Source organism: Leucoraja erinacea, chromosome 29 (genome assembly GCF_028641065.1).
Source record: "Leucoraja erinacea ecotype New England chromosome 29, Leri_hhj_1, whole genome shotgun sequence".
NCBI lineage: Eukaryota > Metazoa > Chordata > Chondrichthyes > Rajiformes > Rajidae > Leucoraja > Leucoraja erinaceus.
The window spans coordinates 8,310,324-8,337,769 of record NC_073405.1 but is presented as its reverse complement, the minus strand read 5'-3'; the positions used below and the strand labels follow the sequence as shown (position 1 = coordinate 8,337,769).

The window sequence follows — 27,446 nt, the reverse complement described above, 5'->3', positions numbered from 1 at the left end:
AGAAAATGTTGCAGATAATGTTATCAAAATGTTAACGGACATGGATACTTCCAAACAGCATCCAATATGAAACATGGCAAGATTGCATGCACACAACATTTCCACCCACCATCATATGACACTGCTGTGCTGGAAGAAGAGCCAGAATCATAGGAAAGCAAGTGCATAGACTATGACATGGTGTGTGGCATGTTGTATAACCCATCCAACTGAAGGCAATGGCTAGTGCTGGAGAAAGAGCAGCATGGAGATCTGGACCCTTCTGCCAATCAAACCTTCCCTCACCTGTATCCACCCATCACTTGCCAAGCTTTGTTCCCCGCCCCTCACCCAGCTTCACGTTTCCAGCTTTCTCCCCCCCACCCCACCCCCCCAAAATATCTGAAGGGTGCCGGTCCAAAATGTTGCCTGTCCATTCCCTCTACAATGCTGCCCAACCTGCTGAGTTTCTCAACCACCGTGCTTTGCTTAAGATTTCAGCATCTGCAGTTCCTTGCGTCTCCGTGGAAACCTGGGGGCCGAGAGATAGTGCCTGAGGAGCAGATGGAATGACCAGCAAGAAGAACAAGTCTTGCAGGGAGATTTCCCTAGTGAACATCCACAGCTTTCATCCCCCAAGTTAACAGGGAAAGAAGCATTGTTTGAATGGGATGCAATTAACATTCATATGGAGGCCCTTTTCATAAAGAGCTTGGGAAATGTCCCCAAGAAAACAGAGATCTCCACACTACAGTAGCAGCAACAATCATCCTACAAAACACAGACACTTAATTATCCCAGCAACAGAACAAAAAGGAATATAATGACAACTAAACCAAATTTTGTTCATCCTTTAATGTTTTAATTTTGTTATCCTGATACAATTCCAGATGGCAGAGGCTCTCTTCCTGTTACTTACGGAGCAATTCTTCATACAAGATTATTGGACAGCTTTAAAGAGCCAGCGTGACCTCATACCTCTCTGCTTTTCTTTAAATCAAGAGTGCAAACCAAATATAGCCCAGTACCAGTTAACAGTCCAAACTGCAACTTCCTAAACCTGGTGAGACCCATCATGCACCCCTGTCATTTGTGTCAATAACCATAGAAGAAAAACTGCAGAAAACAAGCACATTTGCCATAAACAATTCTTGGCCATAATAAGACCTATAATCAGATTAGAAGCTATTTGTTTGTTCAGAACATATGAAGGCTCCATTTTTTGTTCTTTAAAAAAAAAAACTGATTACTATTAACAAGATGTGGACCTTACATCCAACATTTCACTGGAAGGTGACATTTTCTCCTTGGAGTATTAGCAATTTGTACTTCTTGCTGAACTGATCAATCATTGTGTTAGGTAGAAAGCAATGGCAAGCTATCTGACTACACTGATAGTAATAGAATAGCTCAATACAACCAAACCTACCCTCACACAATTGAATCACCAACTTTAGCTATTTTCCCCTTTTTAGTGATACAAGCAGAGAATACCGCACCATTTACTGCATGACAGTTATTTATGTAAAAATAGCTTGTTTCCTGGTTCTCCTTATTAATTACAACGTGATTACAATTGTAAAGATCTCACTTAAGTTATCATTTGTCTTGTACAATGGGTTTAACAGAAATGTTTTGCTCAAACATCACAAGTTATGGTTAACCCATTAGCTTGTTGCAGTTGAACAATACATTAATGCTTGAACACAAAATCCATCTGGAGAGCTGTTCATCAGTAATACAAGGAGAGATTACGGTGCCATGGTGGAAAGTTACACGTGATATACAGTTAAACAAGCCACCTCAACAGGCTGAAGGGGTGGACTTTTTAGCTTGATCTATTCTCAGCCCTTTGCTGAGAAGAAAGGCTTCTTGTTTTGGCTCTCGACCCAAAAAACATTTGAGCATCTCCTCAGCATCCAGTGAACCGCCCGGTTTAAGGATAGAGTTTCGATAGTCTACTCCAACCTGTAGGAGACAAGCACAAAATGAGGTTGGGAGATTTTTTAATAACTGATGGCACGTAATGCCATTAAGTACTGTTTTATCACATGTTTGTCAATTAAGAAAGCTTACAACTAGAATAGATAACAATGGGGGAGAAAGAAAAAAAAGGAAAAAAAAGAGCTCGCCTCGAATAACATTGTTTGAGGGTAGCTGTACAGTGGGATTTGCATCTAGCAAATCCCATACTGGGATAGACAGGCTGCCAGAAGGTTTCTCGGAACATACGGAGTGGCTGCAGTAAACAGGTTAATTTATCAGAGAGCTGAACGACTTCATAAGGGAGAAGGAAATGTTAACGAGATTAAAATGTAGTGTACAAGGAACAAAGTTCACCAACTTGGTGTTATTAAGACCAACTAACTAAAGGTCAAACAAAGATAAAAGAGAAAAAGTTGAAAAATAAGTTGTATTTGAAAGTGTGAATGGAGGAATATTCTGGCTGGTGAGAGTCACAAGGTTCATGGTTTCCACACAGGGAGGAGAAGAATGAGAAGCTATTTCCGCACATACAGGTTGGACGAGTATCAAATACTTTGACAGAGTAGGTTATTTTACAAGAATATTGGATACATTTAAGTATAGAAAAATGCAAGATTTTGGTGGCAGAGGTCAGTTCCAAATTACTCCAGTAAAGAGATGGACAAACTTGATGGGCCAAATTGGCATTCTTCCCTCCAGGGACATATACTTATCCTGGTCCTATTGCCAACCTCTGGGATAATGCAGTCAATGTTAGGGATGGAAAATGCTTCCAATAACTATTTAATAACCTGCCTCATAAAATAATATACGACTGTGTGGTTACAATTGAGGTATCAGTTTTTCCTCCCTAAACTGTTCTCTGAATAGTCAATACCTTTGCGCTCATGATGCCTTCTTGTCGAAATCGAGTGTAGAACATGTCCATGGAGTACACCTCACTCCAGAGATAACCGTAATACTGGGCATCATATCCCCCAGCTAGGTGTCCAAATGTGGCCGGCATATTAGTTCCTGGAAAATAAGTATTATTTCTCCAGGTCAGTATTTTAATATTATTTCCATTTATTATATTTTGATAGGTAAGATCCAGTTAAGTTTGTTAGGTTAACTTGGTTGCATACAAGTTATTAACCTTGCACAGCACTATATATTAATATCAATGAGCAATGGGTTGCCACTTTAAATTATTTCAGCTAGCAGGGTCCCAGATATGATCCTATCTATGTTGAGGTAGTGTTTTACAGACAATCCAGCAGCAGGAATGGTACAGTGCATGGAAGGCTATTCCACACCGAGGAACACACATTCACCGTTTGTATCAATGGCAGAAAAATATATTTCTCTTTTCAGGTACCTGGTGATGCTGGAACTCCCAATATCTCTTTGCATAGCCTGGCATATTCTTCCTTGGCATCAATATTTGCATTCGAACTTGTGTGTAGTGACTGGTCAACCTTTGCCAAAATTATTTGTCTTAAGTTAAAGAGACCTGTATGTAAACAATGAGGAAGAGAGATTTACATAGAACAGTACCACTGAAGAACAGGTCTTATAGCTCAATGTTTGTTGCAAACACAATGCCAAGACCATCTCTTAGCTAACTGCACATGATCCATATTCCTCCATTCCCTGCATATCCATATGCCTATTGAAAAGCGTCTTAAAAGCTCCTGTTGCAACTGCCTCAACCAGCAATTGTCAGCACGTTCCAGGCACTCACCACCCTTGATGTAAAAAAAATAAAAAAAAATTGCCCCGCACATCTCCTTTAAACTTTGCCCCTATCACCCCTGTAAAATGACACCCTCTAGTATTTGATTTTTCCATCCTGAGAAAAAGTTTGTCTTCACTATTTTTCTTCTCATATTTTTATAAACAGCTGTCAGATTTTCCTGCAGCCTCTGGTAGTCCAGAGGTGACATAGAGAGCATCAAATAGAACAGACAATGTTGGAAGAGTGTTCAAGACAGCATAATATTAGCCATAGAATATGTAGTGTTGACCTCACCCCAGACTGAAATGTAATTCCAGGATTAGTACCCCCACAGCTACGTGCATTTATGGCAGATCTTCTCCATGCTGCTTACCAGACTACGATACTCTTACTGACTGTTAAAAGGTGATTAAAATGGAGTAGGTTATGCCTTTTTGAAAATTTCCTTGCCAGCACACTCCATGCGTTTTGACATGTTAGGACATGTGCACTTCCTATGATCCAGAAAACTGTTATGTTATGACATTGGAATACCTAGACACAGTGTGGAAGAGCTTACCCCATCTGAGCTCTTAAGATTATTTACTGTGGGACTACACAGGTGTGAAGCATGGTATTAATACCTACCAGTGTTAGCAAGCCTGGATTTAAGGAGTTTTTCCAGGAGATCGTGTGGAATCATGCTCTGGTCTTTGTAGTGCTTCGACATTCGGAGCAAGGGTTCCTTCTCCCAAACCCAGTTTTCCAACATCTGAGAGGGGGCCTCCACAAAATCTCGCTCAACATGTGTCCCACTGAACATAGCAAATTCAGCCTGTCAAACAAATGCCACATTTGAATGGATTGTGCTTGGTGGAGGGAGCGTATAGAATGTCACTATTGTTGATATTTTTCTGCAGCACCTAGCAAACAAGGTATGGTAGCACAAAAGGAAAAACACTGTGGACAGCTTTAAATCTAAATGTAAAAAAAAGACCTGAAAATGTTGCAAACAGGCAGCATCTGTGGAGATAGAAGTGGAGTAAATATTTTAGGCTGATGATTACACATCAAAACTGATTCAACGGGATTTAGTAGTAGTGATTATAGAACTTGGAACAGTAGAGCAAAGGAAAGGGCCCACAATGTTTGTGCTGAACATGATGCAAAGTTAAACTGATCTCATCTGCCTGTATTGTATTGTATTGTATATCTTTATTGTCATTTCCTGAGTATTCGCATACCCAGAGGAAACAAAAAAACATTGCTCAACCAGTGTCCATTCAGTGTGCATGAAAAATAAATAGAAATAAACGTGCCTATCTGAACAAATTTAACACTCTACTAAACATTCAACAGCCTATCTACCGGCAGCGGCACAACATTATGTGGGGGTTTGTTACTTGGTAGGGGGCAAAGTCCATAGAAGCCAGCTGAGGAGCATCCTGCTGGTTTTGCATTGATCCTGTACCTCTTCCCAGATGGGAGGATTTAAATGTCATGCGATTGTGGTAAGGGTCTTTCCTTTTGATGGCCTGCTGAACAGTCTTCCTGTACCAGATCCATATCCCTCTATCTACACTACTATGTGCCTAGTTAATAATACCCTATCTATAATAATTATAATAATCTTTAATTTAGAGATTTGTGGAAACACCTTTTTCAAAGTCCACACCAACCAACGATCACCTGTACACTAGTTAATAATAATAATACATTTTATTTATGGGCGCCTTTCAAGAGTCTCAAGGACACTAGTTCTTTTTTTCAAACTAAGGACACTTTACTAAAACCAATTAACCTACAAACCTGCATATCTTTGGGATGTGGGAGGAAACCAGCGCTCCCAGAGAAAATCCACGACTTTGTGAGGAAGTAGTTTCCCCCCCCCCCAAAGAATTGTAATAATCTGTTACTTATTGCCTGATCGTGATGTATACAGAACCAAACAATCAATTAAAATTAGGCAGGCACTTGAAGGGAATACATTTGAAGAGGATAGAGGGCGGGGCAGGGTGTGACTGATTGGAATGCTCTCCGGAGAGCCAGCATGGATTAAATTGGCTGAATTCTGTGTCCAAATTGCACTTAGACATAAAAGCGGTAGAATATTTGCAAAATAACAATTTAAATATCTGCTCAAGTTTGGGATTACCTGGCTATGAGTGCAGCAAAGGCTTATAGCTAGAGGTAAAATACACATATTATTTCTAGATTCAGTGTTTAATAATAATAATAAAGACAGTGTACTTTTGTATTGAAATTCACTAGCCTTAATTGGAAAGCATATCTGTGAACACTGTGTACAAGCAGATTCAAGCGGCATAATCCAAATATCGAGTAAAGTGGCAATGAATAGAATCTGGCCCCACAAATGATGTATAACAAATTGCTTCTGATATTGCTGTGAAATGCCAGTGTGGGGAACACGAGATCTTACCTGGGAGCAGATCTGATGCATCACATGACCAAACTCATGGAAGTAGGTCTCAACCTCATCATGCTGAAGTAATGAAGGAGCACTGGGAGTTGGCTTGGTAAAGTTTGCCACCATACCAGCCACTGTAATTTGCCTTGTCTTGTCTGGCAACAAGCAGCCTGGTTGAAGGCCAAAGCACGCAGCATGTCCATACTTTCCTTCCCTGTGAAAACACACAAATTTGTACTAAGTCTACCATCTTCTTGGATAGTTAAGATCGCCAAGTATAAATAAACATACCTGTTACTTGAATGTCATTAGTCATACACCCATTAGACGAATAGGATTTGTCTAAGATTAAAGGTTTAATATATAGTGATCTGACTCTTGAACAACTCCATATCACAATATTCTCATTGCTTCTTTTCCCTATTAAAGTATAAATATTAGTTATTTTCTAATTGTTGATCCGTAACAACCCCCAACTATTTTTTGTCCTGCTCTAATTTATTGATGCAGTTCTAGAAATGGAGAATTCCCTGATCTTTCCATTTTGCTTCAGAATTGCATACACCACATTATTCCTACAACTCTACTCTGAAGAAATAAAAATCACACAATTTCTAATAGCTTTATTTTGATCTGGGATGTCAATGTTATGCAATTCCACATCTCCTATGTTCAACAACTTATCCTTAAAAAAACACTAGGTTAATCTACACTGTGCTACCTTTGCTACTCAGCACAGACCAGAGAACCCTAAAAAAAATTATTGGCATCTCAAAATTGTCATGGCTAAATTTAGTGATAATGATAACTTAACTTTAGTGATCTGTGCTGAATTCTGTAATTTAGTAATTGCTCTGTGATAATAATGTCACCCGAATGAACTGTAATCTGGTTCATTGTTTTAAAATAGTCTGACAAGTGTATTCAAAAATCACCTTGGATACAAGTCCAAGTAGAATTGTCCCAGCAACTCTCCAGAAGCGGCATCTTTCACAGAGTACATCTTTACATCCTCATGCCATACAGGTTTATTCTCAATGAGTTCGAAGGTCAATCCTAGCAATTCTTGATAGATATCCAATAGGCCAGCTGTAACCACTTCCATCGGAAAATATTCCTTCAGCATGTTCTGATCCACAAAATACTTCACCTCCTCCACCTGATTCATGTAGTATCGTAGATCCCAGGCATTTATAATGCCATCAAAATCAAAGCCTCGCTTTGCACATTCTTCCTTCTTCAGATCAATGATAACTGCCCTCTCTTCTTCACCAAGTGGTTTTAGTTTGCGTGCTAGTTCATCTGAAATGTGATATTGAAAAGATTTGGGTGTATTGATGCATCATCGGATTAACAGAAATGGCCCTTCCACTTTTTTCCACTTTCCCTTGCTGAGCTGCAAGACTTCGCAAGTACAAAAATCTGCCCTCCCAGCCCAGTCATGCCCATACACGATTCCAGAGTCATCAATTGGATTGACTCGAAATGCCCTTTAGGTACAGGGACAATTAAGGATAAAAAATAATTATAAGCCTTGACTGGAGCAACCACACCCTGTGCACAGATATTAAAAAAAACTTTGATTCATTGCTATTTATCTACACTGACAACAAGCAATGGTTCACACGGTCCTCCTGGTGCACAAAATTTACAAAATATTAAGAAAATTAAAAATCTTTAGTAAGGAGTTTGCGCCAGATTCTTTATTGACCTTGGGTTAGGTCAATTTAGCAAGTGACCAAATGATACCACTAATAATCTGTAAATAGGAACACAACAGTAAGTGAATTCCTATCCTTCATTGTGCCTATGACTCATTCCAACTGGGAAGATAGCTTAAATTGTACACATCATTTTTTCAGAAGGAGAAAGTAGAAACGAGAAACTGCAGGTGCGATTTATACCTAAGATAGACATAATGTACTGGAGTAACTCAAGTCAGGCAGCACCTCTGGAGAAAAAGAATGAGTGACGTTTCGGGTTGGGACCCTTCATCAGACTGAAAGTATGGGGTTGTGCAGGGGTGAAGAGCTGGCAGCGAGAAAAGACCAGGACTGATCAAGGCCGGCCACAAATGACTTCAGGCAAGGCGTTGCCCGGTAAGCCCATTGAGCGACTCCGTGCACTTTGTGTCTATCTTTTAGATAATCTCTTTACTGTTTCAACTCGCCTTTTGCAAAATAGCAGTCCAGATTTTAGGCAGGATCATTCCAGGACTCAGAATTTGATGCAATATTTCCTTCCAAATGGCAAGAGTTCCTTACATTTCAACAGAATAAATAACTTTCTTTTTGCCATTGCAACAAACCCACGGCATGAAACTGCCGAGTTATTGGCAGTACTTTGTGCAATATCAGTCCCATTCAAAATGGAATCAGTACGAGTGCCTCCACCCACTAGATGTAGAGGCTTTCTCCACAACACCCAACAATAATGTCAAACCTGCATCCTTGCGACAAATGTACCTAAATTTCATAGACATTTATTACCGAGAAAGACAGTGACATTCTTGCTGTTCTTAGCCATGTTCATTTCTAGCACAAAATCCGAGTGAGTCTTGAAGTTCAGGAGATCAGATTTCTTTTTACGAAGTGCCACCAGTTCTTTAAGGATCTGTGCATTGTCCTAGATTGATAAAAGAAAGGAATTTCTTTATGAATCATATTTAAAACACCAGGTAATACAAGTAAAAAAACATGTATTTCTGAAGACACACGAAACTGCAGACGCAAGTATCTTGAGGAAAAAGATGAAGTGTTGGAGGAACTCGGCAGCCCAGGTAGAGTCCGTGAAGGGAAAAGGACAGATGACATTTCAGGCCTGTATTCTTCAGAATCATTCTTCTGATATGCTCTCCCACAAACGTCCTTGCTGTCTCCAATTATAATTTGAAACTATTTACTGAATCGCCAGTACCTGGATCCTTCAGGCACTATCATACCATGTCATAAAGAACAGAAGGTCCAATATTCCAATTACAATGGGATAAAGAAATTAGACTGCGCTCCTGATAGTCACAATTCAGAGACTCAGGCTGGAAAACACAACGTTTCAAGTGCAGATGCAATCTATAAATTGATTCTATTCCTGAGATAATTTTACAAAGGTGTCCAAAATAAAGAATAAAACAGGATAGATAGAGAATTACGCTTTCCTCAAACAGGACAGCCAGCATATATCTCCGGGAACACAGACACTATCTTTGCAGAGTTGTATGTTTTTCCTTTGACTCCGTTGGTTTTCTCCAGGTGTTTTGATTACATCCCATGTCTCATAGACATGCTGAATAATTAATTGCATCCAGAAATGAGTTCTTAGTTTAGATTAATGGCATAAGGAATCGAAGGAATTGAATGGGCACGTATGAGAGAGAATAAGTTGCAGGGATACGGGGAAGTGGCATAGATCCAGGGAACTGAATGCCCTTAATTTTGCATTGTTTCAAGTACACTTTTGGACATTTAAGATGAACAGTAAAAAGCATCCAAGAAAGGAAATCTTGCAAGTGTTACACATCATTGAACTAGATACAACAATACTTAAAGGTTTTTCAAAGGAAGCTGGATTTAATTGAAGATTAAAATTACTAATGATAAAAGAAAATAACATTTAGATTATATAGAAGTACAGGACACAACATTATATTTAACAGGATGGTCCTCAATTGGAAAGTGTCATGGGTGCATTGGATAATGACACAGTTGTATTTATGTGGAAACTAACTACAAACTAACTATGAACCGGAGGCAAAGCAAATAAACACCGATATTGAGGAGATAAAGTAGCAGCTTCTTTACTGTGAATTATCTGTTAAAGAGATCATCAAGTACAGCCTAGCCTACCTCCATGCAGCGGGAGTTAAAAGCTTGCTCCATCGCCTTCCTGGTTTCTGGGACATAACATTTCTTCATTAAGGGAAAATAATGGGGATATTTTAGCGTCACCTTCAACTTCCCACTTTCCACTTTCTCCAAACTATTAATAAAGTCATCAGGGAGACCACCTGGAAGCACAATACATTAATATTACCACCATCAAGGCACAGAAATCACTTTTAAAAGATAGATTAAATAATTTAGATTGATTTACTCCATGGAAAAAGAAAAATCAGACAATTGATACAATTCATGCTTAATTCATCATTCCTCTTATATTCAAATATTTTTTTGGAAAGACGCATTATAGCAGAACCACCTGCACAGATATACTTTCATTTGTCATAAATTCCAATACTATTTCCTTCTAAAAAATAAACATCTTACCCAGTTCATCCTGTGTAAACTCTAGGAACGTGGTATTTTCGTTCAAGTTTTTGCTGAAGTCTATGCATAAAGTGCTGATTCGCTTCTTGATAGTTTTGATCTCCTGAAGCACAAATTTAGTCCTTTAAGCAGCAATTCAATACGAAGTTTTAGGAATTTTTTGCCGTTCCAGACTAAAGTATTAGATACTGTAGTAAGGATCAGTGCCTTAACTAAACTACTATTCACAAAAGTATAATATAAAGAGCTGAAATTCCCCGGTGGAAAAATCTAGTGGAAAAATCCAAGGAAAATTATACTCTGGCAAGGCACTAGAATGTCCAAGATCTGATCTATGTTCAATTAATAATTAGCTGGTGTACCAGCTACTGCAAATGATTTGTGTTGATTTTACACAACTGATCTGTTTGTTGCCATTATAGAGGATATTTTTTAAATACAGTTCTCAAATCGATATTAGTTTATTTTCTGAGTACCTAAACCTAGTTCAATTTCCTATAAAAGTGTACTGTTTGTCTGTAAATCTCGCTACTCTTTAACTGAGTCAGTAACATCAGTAAACACTTATCCCTATAGTGCCAAGGACTCATGGAAAGCTGTGATAGGGTGAGAGGAGAGGTGAACATGCAGAGAGGATAGGAAAGATTGGGGCTTAGGTGGCTGATAACAGGGAATGCCAGAGATTGGCAGTTGACCAAAGCACAGAGAAGGTCATTATTTGACTTTGGGGTTTGGAGACCACACCAGCTCTTCCTAGTCACCAGGAATTGCTAACATAGTGCACACATTATTTCAATTTCAAGTTTCTTGCTCGGAATGCATCGCGGAATCATAATCTATGCATGAAATTGAGTCCTCATCTTTCCGAAAACAGCAGCTGGTGCATGGATGGATGATACATTCTCCGGTTTTTAATTTTAAAGTTTTAAGGAGTTTAATATTAATTGCACTTTAATTTTCTAGTATTATCATTTTGATTGAATAAGTCATCTGAAAGATGCCGGCAGTGGAAGGCGAAGGGGAAAGTTATTGGCCGTGTATCCGTTTACAGATTCACCTCGCATATCATCGGAAATGCCCTAAAGTTTTGTGGCCAGTTTAGGAAGCGGGAGATGGCGACATCCGCGAGCGGAATAGTGGGGGCAGATATGGGAGACGACAGAAGTCACTGTTGCACTGACTACAAATCTTGATTGAGTGCAGCCTGTGGCAGCTGAGTGGTGTGTCAGTGAAAGGAATTGGCAGCGTCGCGCTGAGACCTGCCGACCCCCACACACCATCAACCCAGTATTGCCAGGACACTGGGTCTTAAAGTGAGAAAATATGATATAGCATAGCTCCCAAGTCCAAAATCAGACTTTACAGAGACTTGCGACTTGGTCGTATGGATTCGTAACTGGCCTACTGATAGAAGACGGAGGGTTGTGGTGGAAAGAAAATATTCAGACTGGAAGTCTATGACTAGTGGAGGTCTGCAGGGATCTGTGCTGGAATTTGTGATATATGTAAATAGCTTGGATGCAAATGCTTGGGTTGGTTTGCAGATGACACCAAGATTACTATGGTTGCAGACAACGCTTTTCACAGCATTTTGGTACACACGACAGTAATAAACTAGATTAAACTAACATCTACAAATGCCATGTTTCACTGCCATTCACCTCTTGCTTCTCTTTACACAGATGAAGTCCATTTCTTTTCCCCAATTTCAGCAGCCTATCCATGTATCGCTTAGCTTCCGGTCGTAGTTCCTTAGCTTGACATTTATTCTAAAAAAAAAAGTGATGAGAAAGGAATTATCATAAATATATTTGTTTCTTCTCAATGAAATCCAATAAATACGCTTCATACAAAGTTTGGCTTTCATCCAAGCGCGACTGTCGAGCTCTTGACTGATTTATTTGCTAGAACAGCTACCTACATTCAAAAATAGCAACGTTTTCCTCTGAAGACAGCTGCAAGATAAATAATTTTACAATACAGTCCATAGCAAATCTTTTCTCACATAATTAACAATGGGTTCACTTATTACTATTATATTGACAAATACTTACACAACCTGTCAGGAAAAATATGCAAACATGGAGCGCCAATTGAATAATGTAAAATAACAATTAATCTATTTTTGGTTTTATGGAATGATGGAGAAGTAATAATCAAGCCGTTACTAAATATTTTGACTCTGATCACTCACATTCATCTCAGCATGTTCAGTTTAACATCATATTTAATGAACAACACCTCCAATAATGTAACATTCCCTCAAATACTGCAATGCCAGTTTAGATAATGCCCTATATGACAGCAAAATGCATAACCCTATGATGCAGAAGCAATCAAAGTAGTCATATTGTCAAATGATTTGGAGGAGCGGACAACACAGAGGGGGAGCAGTGAAGAAGAAGGGTCTCAACCCGAAATGTCACCCATTCCTTCTCCCCAGAGATGCTGCCTGTCCCACTGAGTTACTCCAGCATTTTGTGTCTACTTTTGTTGTCAAAAGATTTTCAATTTGTTGGGACTGAAGTGCATCAATGTTCAAATCTTCCTGTGAAGAATATAGTCATGGTCTCAAAAAAAGCAATTATAGTATCCAATATGGGAACAAAACAAACAAAAACTCTCACCATCTGAGCTAAAAGCAAGCTGGAGCATGCTGAAGAAATTGAAGTATTTCACTGTTGGTTTCATTCCTGTACTTAAATGTCTAAGTAAACTCTGCATATGTGGAGATCTGCCTCTTAACAGAAAATATTTTCAAAACCTCTCAACTCAAAATGCTTGAGCTATCATCAGCAGCAGGAATTCTGAATGTCTCTTTGCGCCTTAGCTCATAACTGAGCATGATCACGGGGAAAAAATAATACTCAATAATATAATGGTACTCTCACCGTAGTTTTGAAACTAACATTGCACAAAGGAATCTTGCAGGATAAAAGTGGCCTAAAAATATTCTTGTCACACCAGCACCTCTAACATTTAGTCCTCAATTCTCACCTGCAGAGCCACAATCTTCAGGTAGACATCTTCTCTCATGCTCATCTCCACGTCAAATTCAGACAACTGCTTGTCTGCCTCGGTGCTGGCGGCCCGAACTTCTTTGCATGGAGAAACATGCTGTGGGAAGTCTAGAATATTACGCTGAACTGAAATATCAAACAATAAGTTTCACATTAGTTCCAAAGCATTCAACTGATCAATCTTCCATTATACTACAGAGATATTAAGAATAGACCCATTATTATGCATTTGGCATAGTTCATTAGGAAGGGTGGTTTTACTGCTCCCAATTTCCACAATTCGCCACAACATAACCTACTCTATTCCGCACCCGACATCCACAAGCATACATTCTCCAACTTGGATAACTGGATAGCAACTAGGATAGTCTCCGAGAAATTAAATTATAACCATGTGTTTTTGTTTTCAATGATTTGGCCTTATTGTAAAATGAATTTATGAAAGAATTGATAGTGTAGGATAGAAGTAGCGTATGGGTGATCATAGGTCGGCACAGACTTGGTGGGCCGAAGGGCGTGTTTCCGCACTGTATCTCTAAACTAAAAAACTAAACTTGTACTTCTGGCTCATTAACTATATTGCCCATTTCTGAAGATGTCAAGACCAGCATTTATTGCCATTCCCAAATTGCTGATTGACCAAACAACCAGCATGCCTTTTACAAATGTAGAAGGAAACCCAAGTACCTGATGCAGTCACAGCGAGAATATGAAAACTCCACGTTGACAGTTGCAATCAAACATGCATCACTGCAGCCACGAGACAACTGTGCTACCCGCATATTCAATGTACCAGTCTTTTGGCCCATCAACTGTAGTGTAAATGTCATTTGCCACTTATCCTTGAATGCTGTCTGTATATTACTGCACAAAACCTTGGACTTCTTCATTTACTGAGGTATTAAATGCAATAATTAGCAAAATGCATGCTGAAATTTGACTTGCTTTAAAAAAAGTGACATAATGAAAACTCAGTTATAATTCACACACCGTATTTAAGTGATTGGACAGTTCATAAATTTGATGTGCGACTTCTGGGTTCTACTATATATTGTGACAACTGATATAACATCCAATCTATTTGGCTAACAAAGCCATGGAGAGACAGAGATAAAATCTCCTGTCAGCAGCTATTCCCATACAACAGTTGAATGTTTCATCTATTGCTTACATCTGCTTACAAAGGTTTTTTCCACAATACAAAAATCTCTGAGCAGTACTTTCTAGATATAACATCAATCAATTTGATGGGTCACCACTGAAATTTCTTTATGCTATTGACCGTACAGATCAAAAATGTGAAAGTTCACCCTATTCAGAATAAATAATTATGTTTTAGCTACCAATAGAGGAGTTTTCTTATTCACAATGTGCGCGCATTAGTTTGTAATTAAAATATTATGGATGCAGGCTAAAATAAAAGGGGATTTATTGCAATAACCAGACACTTGGGACACTGAATGAAAATATCAATTAGTTCAAGTGCAGTCACAATAGTCAAAGCCTGGATATATTCAGCAGACATCTTTTCCCCTTCATCAATGTGATATTTTCTGATATTTAATTCCATGCACATTAGCTATCTTCTGGTTTGGGTACAAGTCTCAACAACATGAAAGATGTCAGGTGTGCACAGGTGCATTGACTACTGAGACACAGGTGGTAATAAATTCAGTATAGTGTGTCATAAATATCTCATATTGCTTATTTAAAGTTTTCCTAAAGAACTTGCTGTATTGTTATTTTCCTCTCCAATGCAGTCTAAGATCATGACTTTAAAATCATAAGCAAACTTTTAGATCATCTGCCCAGGTAAAAATCTAGACTATTTCAATTTTGGAAGGACCTTAGTATAAAATGTAAAATCATTGGAAATAAACAATACTGAATAGTATGCAATGGATGAGAAGACTGCTTCCAATGCTGCATTGTTATGATCTGCAATTCAATACCCGAACAGATGATGAACGCACATTTTGTAGTAACCTAAAAGATTGTGTGCATACTGTACTTGAAAAGCAAAAACAGGGATACGAGATAAGCGCAGGTGATTGGGAGCAAATTAAGAACTATGTCAAAGAGTTGGTACAGCCACAAACTAGTTTCTTCTGTGCTGTACGATTCAATGGAATGTAATACTCCAACTAGCGTCTAGGTGAATTCACCCATTTCAACAGGAGAGTTTTATTTTTCTTTCACAGAACCTGATACCATTTTTATGAGGCATATCAGTCATGGTTGACACAATGGATAGTATGCCCTAGGTTTAGTTTATTTCCCAAGTTGAGGTACAAATGTAATAATATGCACATAAAACTACTAAATTAGCAATGATTTACTAACTTTGAACCCGTATCTAAATCCAGTCTAATTGATCTTTAATTCTAAAGGCTTCTTGGATACTTTTTACTGAAGGGCATCCATTGGGAGGTCTTGACACGATACACTCAATGAAATCTAAGCCACTGACTTCTTAAAATTTGCAATACACGAGCAGGTCCTTAAATCCACATTGGCTCTTGAGGTGGACAGTCTAAAAGTAATCCCATTAGCCAATTCTCTCTACCCCATCAACTGTTCCACAATTCAGAGCCTTAAAGCAGCTAAGGAGGCCATTCAGCCTTTCATCCTGCATAGCTCTTTGCAGGACAATGCAATTTGGAGGATAACCTATCACTGATAAGAACAGAAGAAATAGAAGCAATCCATTCAATCCTTTGTGGCTGCTCTTCTATTCATCAAGATCACAATTTTAAGACAGAAACAAACTACTAAAGAAACTCAGGGGGTCAGGCAGCATCTGTGGAAGCAAAGGGGTGGTCAAAGGTTCAGGTCAAGACTCCACATCAGAACTGGATTACATCAATCTCATTAGTCCCATTCCCCTCATGTCCCTCTAGTCCTGCAATTTACTCTCGCCTACAACCCATCAAATCCCCTTGAGGCAGCATAGTTATTTGCAACCCAGCTGTGATCAGGGTCACAAGAGATACACCTATTTTGCCTTCAAAATTAGTTTCATAGGTTTTTTTACTTATGTAAGCAGATCCTTGTGATCCAGAAGAATACAACTCTAATAATGACACAGATTTTCCACTCAATTCACTGGAGTGGAAGTATGATTACAAGGGGCACATCTGTGAGTTGCACTAATTCCAGAAAATATATATTCCAAATATACCCTTCAGAATTCTACCAGAATGTACAGTAAATACTTCAAGCCTTGCAACCAGCATGTCCAGATCACTGCCCTAAAAAAACTAACAATTAAATATGCAACATTGCCTAAATGGTGACCTAAGGAACTAACAAAGGCTGTAATCTTGAGTAAAACAAAGTGTGGGAGAAACTCAGCGGGTCAGGCAGCGTCTGTGGAAGGAATGGATCATCTGCCCATTTCTCTCCACAGATGCTGCTTGACCCACTGAGTTACTCAGTGACCCACTGAGTTACTCCAACACTTTGTGTTTAGATGCGTTAAAGACTGATGTGCAGATCTGCCCAGCAGTTTTCCTGGTGATATTTTGTTTCCGATGATGATGACGATGTAAAATTAATGGTTGAATTAATGGATAATTAATTCCCCCCTAACTGCCTCAACCACAGAGGAGCCTCGGGACCTAGCAAGAAACTGCAGATAATAATAATAAATACTTTATTGATCCCCTCAGGGAAATTTGGATGCCCAGAAGCCCCCAACCACACATTCAAAAAGAACGCAGATAGAAAATACATAAAAGACAATGTGGACACTACCCGAGAGCAATAAATACTTAAAAAGACCAATAATTAACAATTAAAAAATGCAAAAATGCATCCCCCTACAGCCTAGCGGTCCGAATTATAAAATATAATGGCTGCAGGGGTGAAACATCTCCTGAACCGGGGTTTTCAGGATGACCTGCACCTTGCGCCTCATAAGTACATCCATCCCAGAGTCCACTCTCCCCTCCAGCACCGAGCTAGTTTGTCCGGCTTCTTGTTGTTTTTTTGCACTAATGCTGTTGCCCCAGCTACACAAGAAATGCTGGTCTAAACGGAGATAGACAAATAAAAGCTGGTTTAATTCAGCGGGCCAGACAGCAACTTTGGAGAAAAGGAGGGGGTGGAGACCCTTCTTCAGAAGCCTTGACCTTCCCAAACCGCCCCACCAACCCTTACCCGTGTATTCCACCTCGATGTCGGCCAGCTCCTTCAGCGTGTTCTCGTAGGTCACCTCGGCCGGGTCGAGGGAGCCGACGCGATCGTACACCCGCCTGGTCCGGCACATCAGGGCCTGGGCCTCCTCCTCGATTTGCTGCTTGCTCAGGTTCCAGCGCAGGCGGTTCGGCTCCGCGGTCTCTCCCATCCCGCCGCCGATCAACAACTTGCCGGTGGGAGACATGTTTCTCTAGCTAGGTGTCTTCGAACGCGCGGTTGGAGCTCACAATCGGCTCTCGCTTGACACTCGCGCAGCAGCAGCAGCACGATGGCGATTTAAAGCAAAGATTAGAGATCTTTGATTTAAACGTGGACTCGCTCCAACCGACGCCCGCCAAGGTCCCGCCCCTCCCACTCCCCATTGGCTCCACGTCCACGTGTCATCAGAGAAAGGAGAGCGGCGTGCTGGTGATTGGCACTCGCCTCGACCAATTGGACGGAACTAGGACCCATTGCGCCGCCCCTTTGGTAGAGAGGAAGGCCTTGTTCCCCTAAAACCCACATGGTCTCCCGGTTGCTCAACACTTCAACTTCCATTCAACACTCCCATTCCCATTCGAAGTTTTGGTCTCCTAATCTGAGGAAAGACTATGAGGGGGAGAACTGGATATTTTTAGTGCCTTCCCTCACAGTGAATTCTGCCGTGGGGGGACGTTTCATGTTGATTTCTATAGTGTACTGTTCTGTGTCTTTTTTTCTTTTTTCTCTTTTTTGTTTTGTATGGATATATTGACATTTGGTCTGTTCTATTAATTTAATCAAACTCTGTAAAGCACTTTGGTTCAAATACTGGTTTTGTTGAAAAGTGCTATATAAATAAAGATTATTATTATTATTATTATTATTATTCTTGCCATAGAGGGAGTACAGAGAAGGTTCACCAGACTGATTCCTGGGATGGCAGGACTTTCATATGAAGAAAGATTGGATAGACTCAGCCTGTACTCGCTAGAATTTAGAAGATCATGGGGGGATCTTATAGAAACATACAACATTCTTAAGGGGTTGTACAGGCTAGATGCAGGAAGGGCGACAGATGGCGCAATGGGCAAAGTGTTCGGTTGGCAAGCTGAAGATGGCCGATTCGAATCCTGCTTGGAGTATGTACTGTCGTTGTGTCCTTGGGCAAGGCACTTCACCTACCTTTGCCTGGGACTATGATGGAAATTAGCTGCTGATTAGCTACAAAATTTGCATATTTACATGCAAAATGTTAATTAATATGCACTGTCCCTATAAAAAAACAAACAAAAAAAAAGGAAGATTATTCCCGATGTTGGGGAAGTTCAGAACTAGGGGGTCACAGTTTAAGGATAAGAGGGAAGTCTTTTAGGACTGAGATGAGAAAAACATTTTTTACACAGAGAGTGGTGAATCTGTGGAATTCTCTGCCACAGAAGGTAATTGAGGCCAGTTCATTGGCTATATTTAAGAGGGTGTTAGATGTGGCCCCTGTGGCTAAAGGGATCAGGGGGTATGGAGAGAAGGCAGGGATGGGATATATTGAGTTGGATGATCAGCCATGATCATATTGAATGGCGGTGCAGGCTCGAAGGGCCAAATGACCTACTCCTGCACCTATTTTCTATGTTTCTATGTGCTGGTGATTGACATTCGCGTCGACCAATTGGACAGAACTAGGACCCAATTCGCCGCCCCTTTGGCAGAGCGGAGGTCTTGTTTCCCTCAGTCCGCCTAAAACCCACCTGGTCTCCCGGTTGCTCAACACTTTAACTTCCATTCAATACTCCCATTCGAAAAAGGGTCTCGACACGAAACGTCGCCCATTCATTCTCTCCACAGATGCTGCCTGTCCCGCTGAGTTACTCCAGCTTGTTGTGTCTATCCACACTGACCTTACTGTCCTGGATCTCCTCCACTGTCAGTGTGAGGCCCAGCGCTAATTGGAGGCACAGCACCTCATATTTCGATCCGGCTGCTTACACCCCAGCAGTATGATTATAGGGGGGTTGATCGGGTCAAAAGGCGTGACGCACGGAGCAGCTCAATCCTTCTGGAGGACATGGCAGCTTCCGGCATACACTTAAGACCCGAAACGTGTACTTTCTTACCTGTTAAAAACTGCTGAAATGGCCATGGCCATTTTTTGCGTTGTAAATAATTGTGGATGGTGACTGAGTGCACTGAACCAAATGCTATAGTATCTTTGCTCTGAACCCTTCTTCTTGCGTATGGCGTGCACAGCCTAAAGTTGTCGGACAACTTGTTCTATTTGATTGTGCACGCCGGGTTGATTGCATTTGTCGAAACAGGGTGGACCACGTGAAGGTTGCAATCTCCCACCCCACTCTGAACTCGAGCACCAAGGTCTAAGCTGCTGAAGAAGCGCATCCCTCGGAATAGCCCCACTCTCCCCCAGGGGTCAGCGCTGTCCGGCTACTCTCCCTGTGTGGCCGCACAGTCACTGGCTGTGGGTTAGCAGCGTGCACACACAGGAAAGGGTGGATCAGGGCTGCGGCTCCAGGCTGCTGACACACGGGGCCATAAAGCCGGCAACGTTCCCGTCAGCTGCAGCAGAGTTGGGGACAGCCTGGTTTCCCCACCCCCCCCCCCCCCCCCCCGCCCCGCCTGACCCCCGATCACTCCACCACCCCCATCAGCTGCAGCAGAGTTGGGGACAGTCTGGTTCCTCCGCCCACCCAGAGTCACTGAACGCCCCCTCGCCCACTCCACCCCCAGCCGCGGGGATAGACGGCCCGGGGTCCGTGAGTGTGGAACCAGTCAGCGTAGAGTCTGGATGTTGGGACAGAAGAAGTCTGTCTGTACTGGCAGCCATCATAAGTGCTTACCTAACGTTCACCACGTGTACTCCAGAAGGCATTGTGTGGCAACCATACGGGTTATGGGTCGTGACCTCAACTGCCGTGCAACCTCCCTATTGACTTCCCTAACTTCAAGTAACCCTTGCTTTCGCTCTCTCTTCATCCCTTCCCCCTTCCCAGTTCTCCAACCAGCCTGACGGGTGTTTGTAATTGACTAGGTGTGTTTAATTGCCTCCTTAATGCAGGTATAAGAGAGCTCTCAGCACCTAGTCTTTCCTTCACCTTTGGCCATTTTTATTGCTGTTTATCCAAGGACCAAAGTAAGCACTTGTGAGCTTACTAATTGCAAAGGGACTGGCAGGCCTAGGAAGACCTCCACAGCTGATGACAGAAGAAGTCTTTCTATAATAAAGAAAACCCCTCAAACACCTGTCCGACAGATTAGAAACACTCTTCAGGAGTCAGGCGTGGATTTGTCAATGACCCCTGTCCGCAGAAGGCTTCATGAACAGAAATACAGAGGCTATACTGCAAGATGCAAACCACTGGTTAGCCGCAAAAATAGGATGGCCAGGTTACAGTTTGCCAAGAAGTACTTAAAAGAGCAACCACAGTTCTGGAAAAAGGTCTTGTGGACAGATGAGACAAAAAATAACTTGTATCAGAGTGATGGCATGGGCAAAGTATGGAGGAGAGAAGATACTGCCCAAGATCCAAAGTATACCACCTCATAGGTGAAACATTGTGGTGCGGGTATTATGACATGGGTATGTATGGCTGCTGAAGGTACTGGCTCACTTATCTTCATTGATGATACAACTGCTGATGGTAGTAGCACATGAATTCTGATGTGTATAGACACATCCTATCTCGTCGTCAAGAGTGTTTTATTGTCATATGTCCCAGATAGGACAATGAAATTCTTACTTGCTGCAGCACAACAGAACATGTAAACATAATACATAACGGGAGAAAAAAAGGTTCAGTGTGTTTATATATACATTCACAGTCAATAAATAAACAAATATAGAGCAATAATAATGTCTGATAGCCCAGAGCTTATTTGCTGTCATGTTTAATAGCCTGATGGCTGTAGGGAAGAAGCTGTTCCTGAACCTGGTCGTTACAGTTTCCAGGCTCCTGTACCTTCTTCTCGATGGCAATGGTGAAATGAGTGTGCAGCCAGGATGGTGTGGGTCTTTGATGATGTTGGCTGCCTTTTTGATACAGCGACTTCGATAGATCCCTTCGATGATGGGGAGGTCAGAGCCGGTGATGGACTGGGCAGTGGTCATAACGTTTTGCAGTCTTTTCCGCTCCTGGACTTTCAAGTTGCCGAACCAAGCCACGATGCAGCCAGTCAGTATGTTCTCTACTGTGCACCTGTACCGACTCTCCGTAATCTTCTCAGGAAGTAGAGGCACTGATGTGCCTTCTTTATGATTGCATCAATGTGCTGGGTCCAGGAAAGATCTTCGGAAATATGCACGGACAGGAATTTAAAGTTTTTGACCCTCTCCACCATTGTCCCATTGATATAAACAGAGTCATCCATCCCCTTCTAAAGTCCACAACCTGTTCCTTGGTTAAACTGGTGTTGATAGCCAGGTTTTTGGGCTGGTGTGAATATGCAGGGGTTGTGGAAAGTTTATTGGCCAAGTATTCACATACAAGGAATTTGCCTTGGTGCTCTGCCCACAAGTAACAACATGACATACAGTGACTGTTACGAATGACTCAGAAAACACTAATCATTAATAATAAAACATGAATGATAAAATACCATTGATCAAGCATGTGAACCCACAAAATACCAGATCAAAGGGAGAGATATAGACGACCCCCCCCCCCCATATTTTGCAATCCGGACTTTATCAGCCGCTTTCTAAGGGCTGAATCGGCCCATTCGCGGGGCCTTTCAGCGCCCGGCGCGGCTTAAAATCAAACTGCTGCATCGAGCCGATGTTGAAGCCCCCGTCGGCCGATGAAAGACCCCGTGAACGGGCTGATTCAAGCCCCACGATTCGGGACGGTCGAAGCTGCTGTTGCTGGAGTTCGCAGTCAGTCACGAACCTGGTCAGCTCCCGATGTTAACGTCCGCAGGGCCCACGGCCGAAGCCACGGCCGCAGAGAAATTGTGTCCCCCCCATGTTTTCACAGCGATCTCCGTGCCTGCACACGCATAGCCCCCAACTGCGTAGGCGCGGCTCATTTCACCTCATCCCCCAGGACTCCATTGTTGGCTGTGGGCTCGGTGATAGCACCTCATATTTTGCTTGGGCAGCTTATAACCCAGCAGTATGAATATTGATTTATCTTACTTCAAGTAACCCTTGCATCCCCTCGCTCTCCGCCCCTCCCCCACCCTGGTCAACTTTCTAGTTTGGCTGTACATACGCCACTAAGTTTAGTGACACAGCGCGGAAGTAGGACCCGCTGAGTTTCTCCAGCACTTTTGTCTACCTTCGATTTTCCACAGCATCTGCAGTTCCTTCTTGATGAACCCATTAACACTATCCTACACCCACTGTGGGCAATTTACACCTACATTAACCTTCAAATCTGTACGTCTTTGCAGTGTCGGAGCAAACCGGCGATGTCGGAGAAAACCCATGCGGTTCAAGGGGTGATCGAACCCGGTACTCCGGCGCTGCAAGGTCCGTAAAACCTTAGATCCCATAGCTGAGCTATGAGATCTTTGGTAAAACTCACCAGCTGCGCCTACGGGTCGACGATGGTGAGGCGATGCGTTGGCTACGCATGCGCCGTTGCTGAAGCGATGTGAGGGTTGCGCATGCGCCTTTGCTGAAGCGATGCGAGGGTTGCGCATGCGCCTTTGCTGAAGCGATGCGAGGGTTGCGCATGCGCCGTTGCGGAAGCGTTGCGAGGGTTGCGCATGCGCTCCGGAGCTTCAGCGGCCGGCGCCTGCGTAGTGAGGTGCCGTGTTGGTGGTGGAAGTGTCCGTGTTGGTAAGTGTCAGGGAAAAGGTGAGTTTAAGCGACTATTCTTATAATGGGAGCAAAGTGCCGCGTGCCCCTGGGGTGGTTGTTCCACACTTTAACATTACAGTTGAGCTGCTGCGAGGAGCGTTATTCCCCGATGCCTATGTTGGTACCTACAGCTGAGGAGGCTCTGAGATATGGTAGGCCGAAACTGGAATGTTCTACCCCCGTATTGCCTATGTGTGATTATTTATGTGGTAATGGCTGGCACATTCCTTGCTGATGCCTTTACACAGCTGCTCCACCGTCAGACCCCTCAAAAGTCGGAATGGGATTTAATAATTCAACAGGATTCTTAGTGTCGTGGTTCTACTTTGGCATAAGGAGGTTTCACTTAATGCTGTCGATTTTGTTCACGGTCTCGTTCGCTCACATCTAAGCAGACCTGTAACTATGAGTGTTTGGGGGGTGGGGGCGTGGTGGGGTGTTCTCTTCAAATGCAACAGGCTTTGAAAGACGAGCAATCGAAAAATACAGTTGATAATGAAAATGTGAAGGAATAGATAGGGAAGGGCCGAATGGCCTACTCGTGCACCTATTGTCTATTGAAATATTGAAAATATTTAGAATATTTCATCATTGAAAGGGATAGTAACACTTGACTGCATTTATATTTATAGCTAAATAAAAATGGTGTTATTTGAGAACTAACATAAAACTATTTGATGGCATTTTTTTACGCTCTAGCCTATGAAGAAAAGTATGTCACGTGCATTCTTCATTCCATTATCAACTTGTTTTGCTATTTTTAGGGAATTGGGGACTTGAACTCCAAGGTCCAAGTATTAACATTTATTTTTGCCCTACCATTTACTATGTATGTTCCTAATCCTCAACAATACTACTCTCAGTCAGTTCACTTAGGATCCCATGTGCCAGAACTGTTTGGACCTGCTTTCAGGGCAGGATGTTGTCAAATGTCTTAAAGACTGTAGTAGCTATTTAGCTTAATCTGCCACTACAAAGTCTGTTTCGACAACATCTACCATCCTGCCTTAATTATTCTTAATTACCACCACAAAACTCAATCAAATTGAGGTGGGATTTCCTCTGCACAAAGTTATGCTGACTGTCATTGAAGAACCCCTGCCTTTCTGAATGGATATAAATTCGATCCCTAAGGATCTCCAAAAATTTCAATACCTCTGACATTCAGCTCACTAGCCTGTGGTTACCTGACTTGTACCTGCTGCCATTCTTAAAGGAACATTATTGTTCTCCACTTCTCTGAAATCTCATCTGTTGCTAAAGTAGATGGAAAATTTCCATGTGGGGGTCCAGCTATCTCCCTCCTTGCTTCTCGCAGTGACCTGAGCTAGATCCTATCTGTCCCTAAGGTTTTTCAACCCACGACCTTTAACACCTTCCTTAACACTGAGCCGCTTTAGATTATAATCTTTGTTGTGCATGTTCAACAACTTTCTGGTAAATATTAATTTATATCACTTGGTGCTACACATAGATCACTCCTTCGGCCCATAAGGAGACCCAGTCTTTCCCTGCTAATCGAGTTGTTGCAGTGAGTGGGAGTGTCTTGTAATTGTCATTAATTTTTCTTTACTAACCTAATTTCTTTATTCATTTCTCTCCTACCCTATGTCCCTTAATATACACCCTCAATTATACTTGCCTTTGCCTCAACCTGTCATATGCTTTATTTTTCCCTGACAAAACCTTCAATATCCTTTGTTATTTGAAGTCCACTAATCTTGATGTCTTTCCTTTCACCCTTATTAGAACGTTCTGTCCCTGAACTCTTCGTAACTCTTTTTTGAAAGACTCCCTCTTATCAGCTGTCATTTTAGCCACAGCAGCTGTTCTAAATCCTCTTTTGACAAATTCTCTCATGCTGTTGAAATCAGCCATCCACAGTTTAAAAGCCTAACATTAAAAGACGGAATCTGGTAAAACACGAAGTGCTGGAGTAATTCAGTGGGTTAGGCAGCATCTCTGAAGGGCATGGATGGTGACATTTCGGGTCGGGATCCTTCTTCAGACTTAAGACGGATCTTCCATCTGAAGAAGGGTCTTAATCTGAAATGTCACCCATCCATGTCCTCCAGAGATGCTGCCTAACCTGCTGAGTTACTCCAGCATTATGTGTTTGACCTGATCCCGTCTTGTAATATTGAAATCTTGTTGCTCATCAAGGTGTCAACTACCTGAAACATTAATTCTCTCTATCTCACTGTAAGTGCTGCCTGGTCTGTCAAATATTTCCTTGATTCTCTGTTTTATTCACATTGTTTCTAAGCCATGATCATATTGAATGGTGGTGCAGACTCGAAGGGCCGAATGGCCTACTCCTGCACCTATTTTCTATGTTTCTAAGATGAGGTGTCTTTACTTATGAGTTATGGTACCTTGAAATTCTCTATCTTAGAGGAATCCAAATCCACAAGCCTTGAATATATTCAAGGTTGAAATTAAATGTAGTTTTTAAAGGTTATCTGGCAATATGACGATATGGAAAGAAAATAGGCTTCAGATTGAGGATTAGGCATGATCTTATTGAATGCCGAGGGATTGCTTGCCCTATTCTTGCTGCTCAAAAGTTTTTTTTTTAAGCTTGTTATGAAACTCAATTGATGTATGACATTAAGTTAGATCAGTCATAATATTGAATAGAGGAGCCTGCTCAAAGGAGAGCATTTTCTTTGGTCTTGTATGGTAGTTCTATACTTGCATACTACATTTGAGCATTCCATGTAGTTGCTACAATAAATCAAGCTTATTTATGTGCATTTACATTACCATTTATTTGTGGTGTTCATTATTATAACACTTTATCTCTGATCTAACAAAGGTTCAGTCAGCTGTCATTCCTACTGTGACCTTATACCAATTGACCTTGGGCTTTATCTGAATCAGAGTTCTGTGCACCGTTATAACATTATTGATAAATATCAATATTATGCTGGTGACTTGTTTCTTTGTCACATTGTGATATTAATTTAACTTTAAGTTGTTTTAAATAACAGTTATAATATACTGGGCCCTTCTGAGATGAAATACCAAAACATTTATTTCAAGAGGGTGAGAATACAAAAACAGGGATGTACTCAGCCTCCATAAGGTGCTGGTCAGGCCGCATTTAGAAACATAGAAAATAGGTGCAGTAGTAGGCCATTCGGCCCTTTGAGCCTGCACCGCCATTCAATATGACCATGGCTGATCATCCAACTCGGTATCCTGTACCTGCCTTCTCTCCATACCCCCTGATCCCTTTAGCCACAAGGGCCACATCTAACTCCCTCTTAAATATAGCCACTGAACTCGCCTCAACTACCTTCTGTGGCAGAGAATTCCACAGATTCACCACTCTCTGTGTGAAAAATGTTTTTCTCATCTCGGTCCTAAAGGATTTCCCCTTTATCCTTAAACTATGACCCCTTGTTCTGGACTTCCCCAACATCGGGAACAATCTTCCTGAATCTAGCCTGTCCAACCCCTTAAGAATTTTGTAAGTTTCTATAAGATCCCCCCCCTCAATCTTCTAAATTCTAGCGAGTACAAGCCGAGTCTATCCAGTCTTTCTTCATATGAAAGTCCTGCCATCAGTCTGGTGAACCTTCTCTGTACTTCCTCTATGGCAAGAATGTCTTTCCTCAGATTAAGAGACTAAAACTGTACACAATACTCCAAGTGTTGTCTCACCAAGACCCTGTACAACTGCAGTAGAACCTCCCTGCTCCTATACTCAAATCCTTTTGCTATGAATGCTAAAATACCATTCGCTTTCTTCACTGCCTGCTGCACCTGCAAGCCTACTTTCAATGACTGGTGTACCATGACACCCAGGTTGCATCTCCCTTTTTCCTAATCGGCCACCATTCAGATAATAGTCTTGGAGTATTATGAGCAATTTTGCGCACCATATACGAGGATGAATGTGCTGGCCTTCGAGAAGACCAGCGGAGGTTTACAAGAATGATGCCAGGAATGAATGGGTTAACTTATGATGAGCATTTGACGGCACTGGGCCTGTACTTGTTGAAGTTTAGAAGAATGAGTGGGGACCTTATTGAAACGTACCGAATATTGAAAGGCTTGGGTGGAGAGGATGTTTCCCCTATTGGGAGAGTCATCG

The 27,446-nt window shown here is 41.6% G+C and overlaps 3 protein-coding genes across 4 annotated transcripts in view; 1 reads left to right on the top strand and 2 right to left on the bottom strand.

Moving 5' to 3' along the window:
- haus8 (HAUS augmin like complex subunit 8) overlaps positions 1-27,446 on the bottom strand; it is a 281,932-nt gene that overhangs the window by 190,716 nt on the left and 63,770 nt on the right. The gene's annotated exons all lie outside the window — the stretch shown is intronic.
- On the bottom strand, positions 820-17,907 carry thop1 (thimet oligopeptidase 1). The gene is made up of 12 exons (XM_055658520.1): positions 17,533-17,907; positions 13,349-13,497; positions 12,013-12,120; positions 10,352-10,454; positions 9,932-10,092; positions 8,579-8,714; positions 7,025-7,391; positions 6,102-6,303; positions 4,310-4,496; positions 3,323-3,457; positions 2,843-2,979; positions 820-1,947 (listed from the first exon to the last, which is right to left on the bottom strand). The coding sequence occupies exons 1-12, from the start codon at positions 17,753-17,755 to the stop codon at positions 1,783-1,785; spliced, it is 2,073 nt and encodes a 690-aa protein (XP_055514495.1). The 5' UTR covers positions 17,756-17,907; the 3' UTR covers positions 820-1,782.
- LOC129711119 (small glutamine-rich tetratricopeptide repeat-containing protein alpha-like) overlaps positions 23,185-27,446 on the top strand; it is a 28,029-nt gene continuing 23,767 nt past the window's right edge. The window contains exon 1 of one of the 2 annotated variants that reach the window (XM_055658527.1): positions 23,185-23,323. The gene's annotated coding sequence lies outside the window, so the exon portion shown is untranslated. Of the gene's footprint in view, positions 23,342-27,446 lie in introns of both variants that reach the window. The other variant, XM_055658528.1, reaches the window with a different exon arrangement.

Bases quoted from the DNA above. Each gene is read 5' to 3' on its own strand.
- thop1 (XM_055658520.1), bottom strand. From the start codon at position 17,755: ATGTCTCCCACCGGCAAGTTGTTGATCGGCGGCGGGATGGGAGAGACC. The intron at 13,498-17,532 runs GTAAGGGTTGGT...TTGATATTTCAG, and splicing joins CATCGAGGTGGAATACACGG to TTCAGCGTAATATTCTAGAC. The intron at 2,980-3,322 runs GTACCTGAAAAG...CTTATTTTCCAG, and splicing joins GGGAGTTCCAGCATCACCAG to GAACTAATATGCCGGCCACA.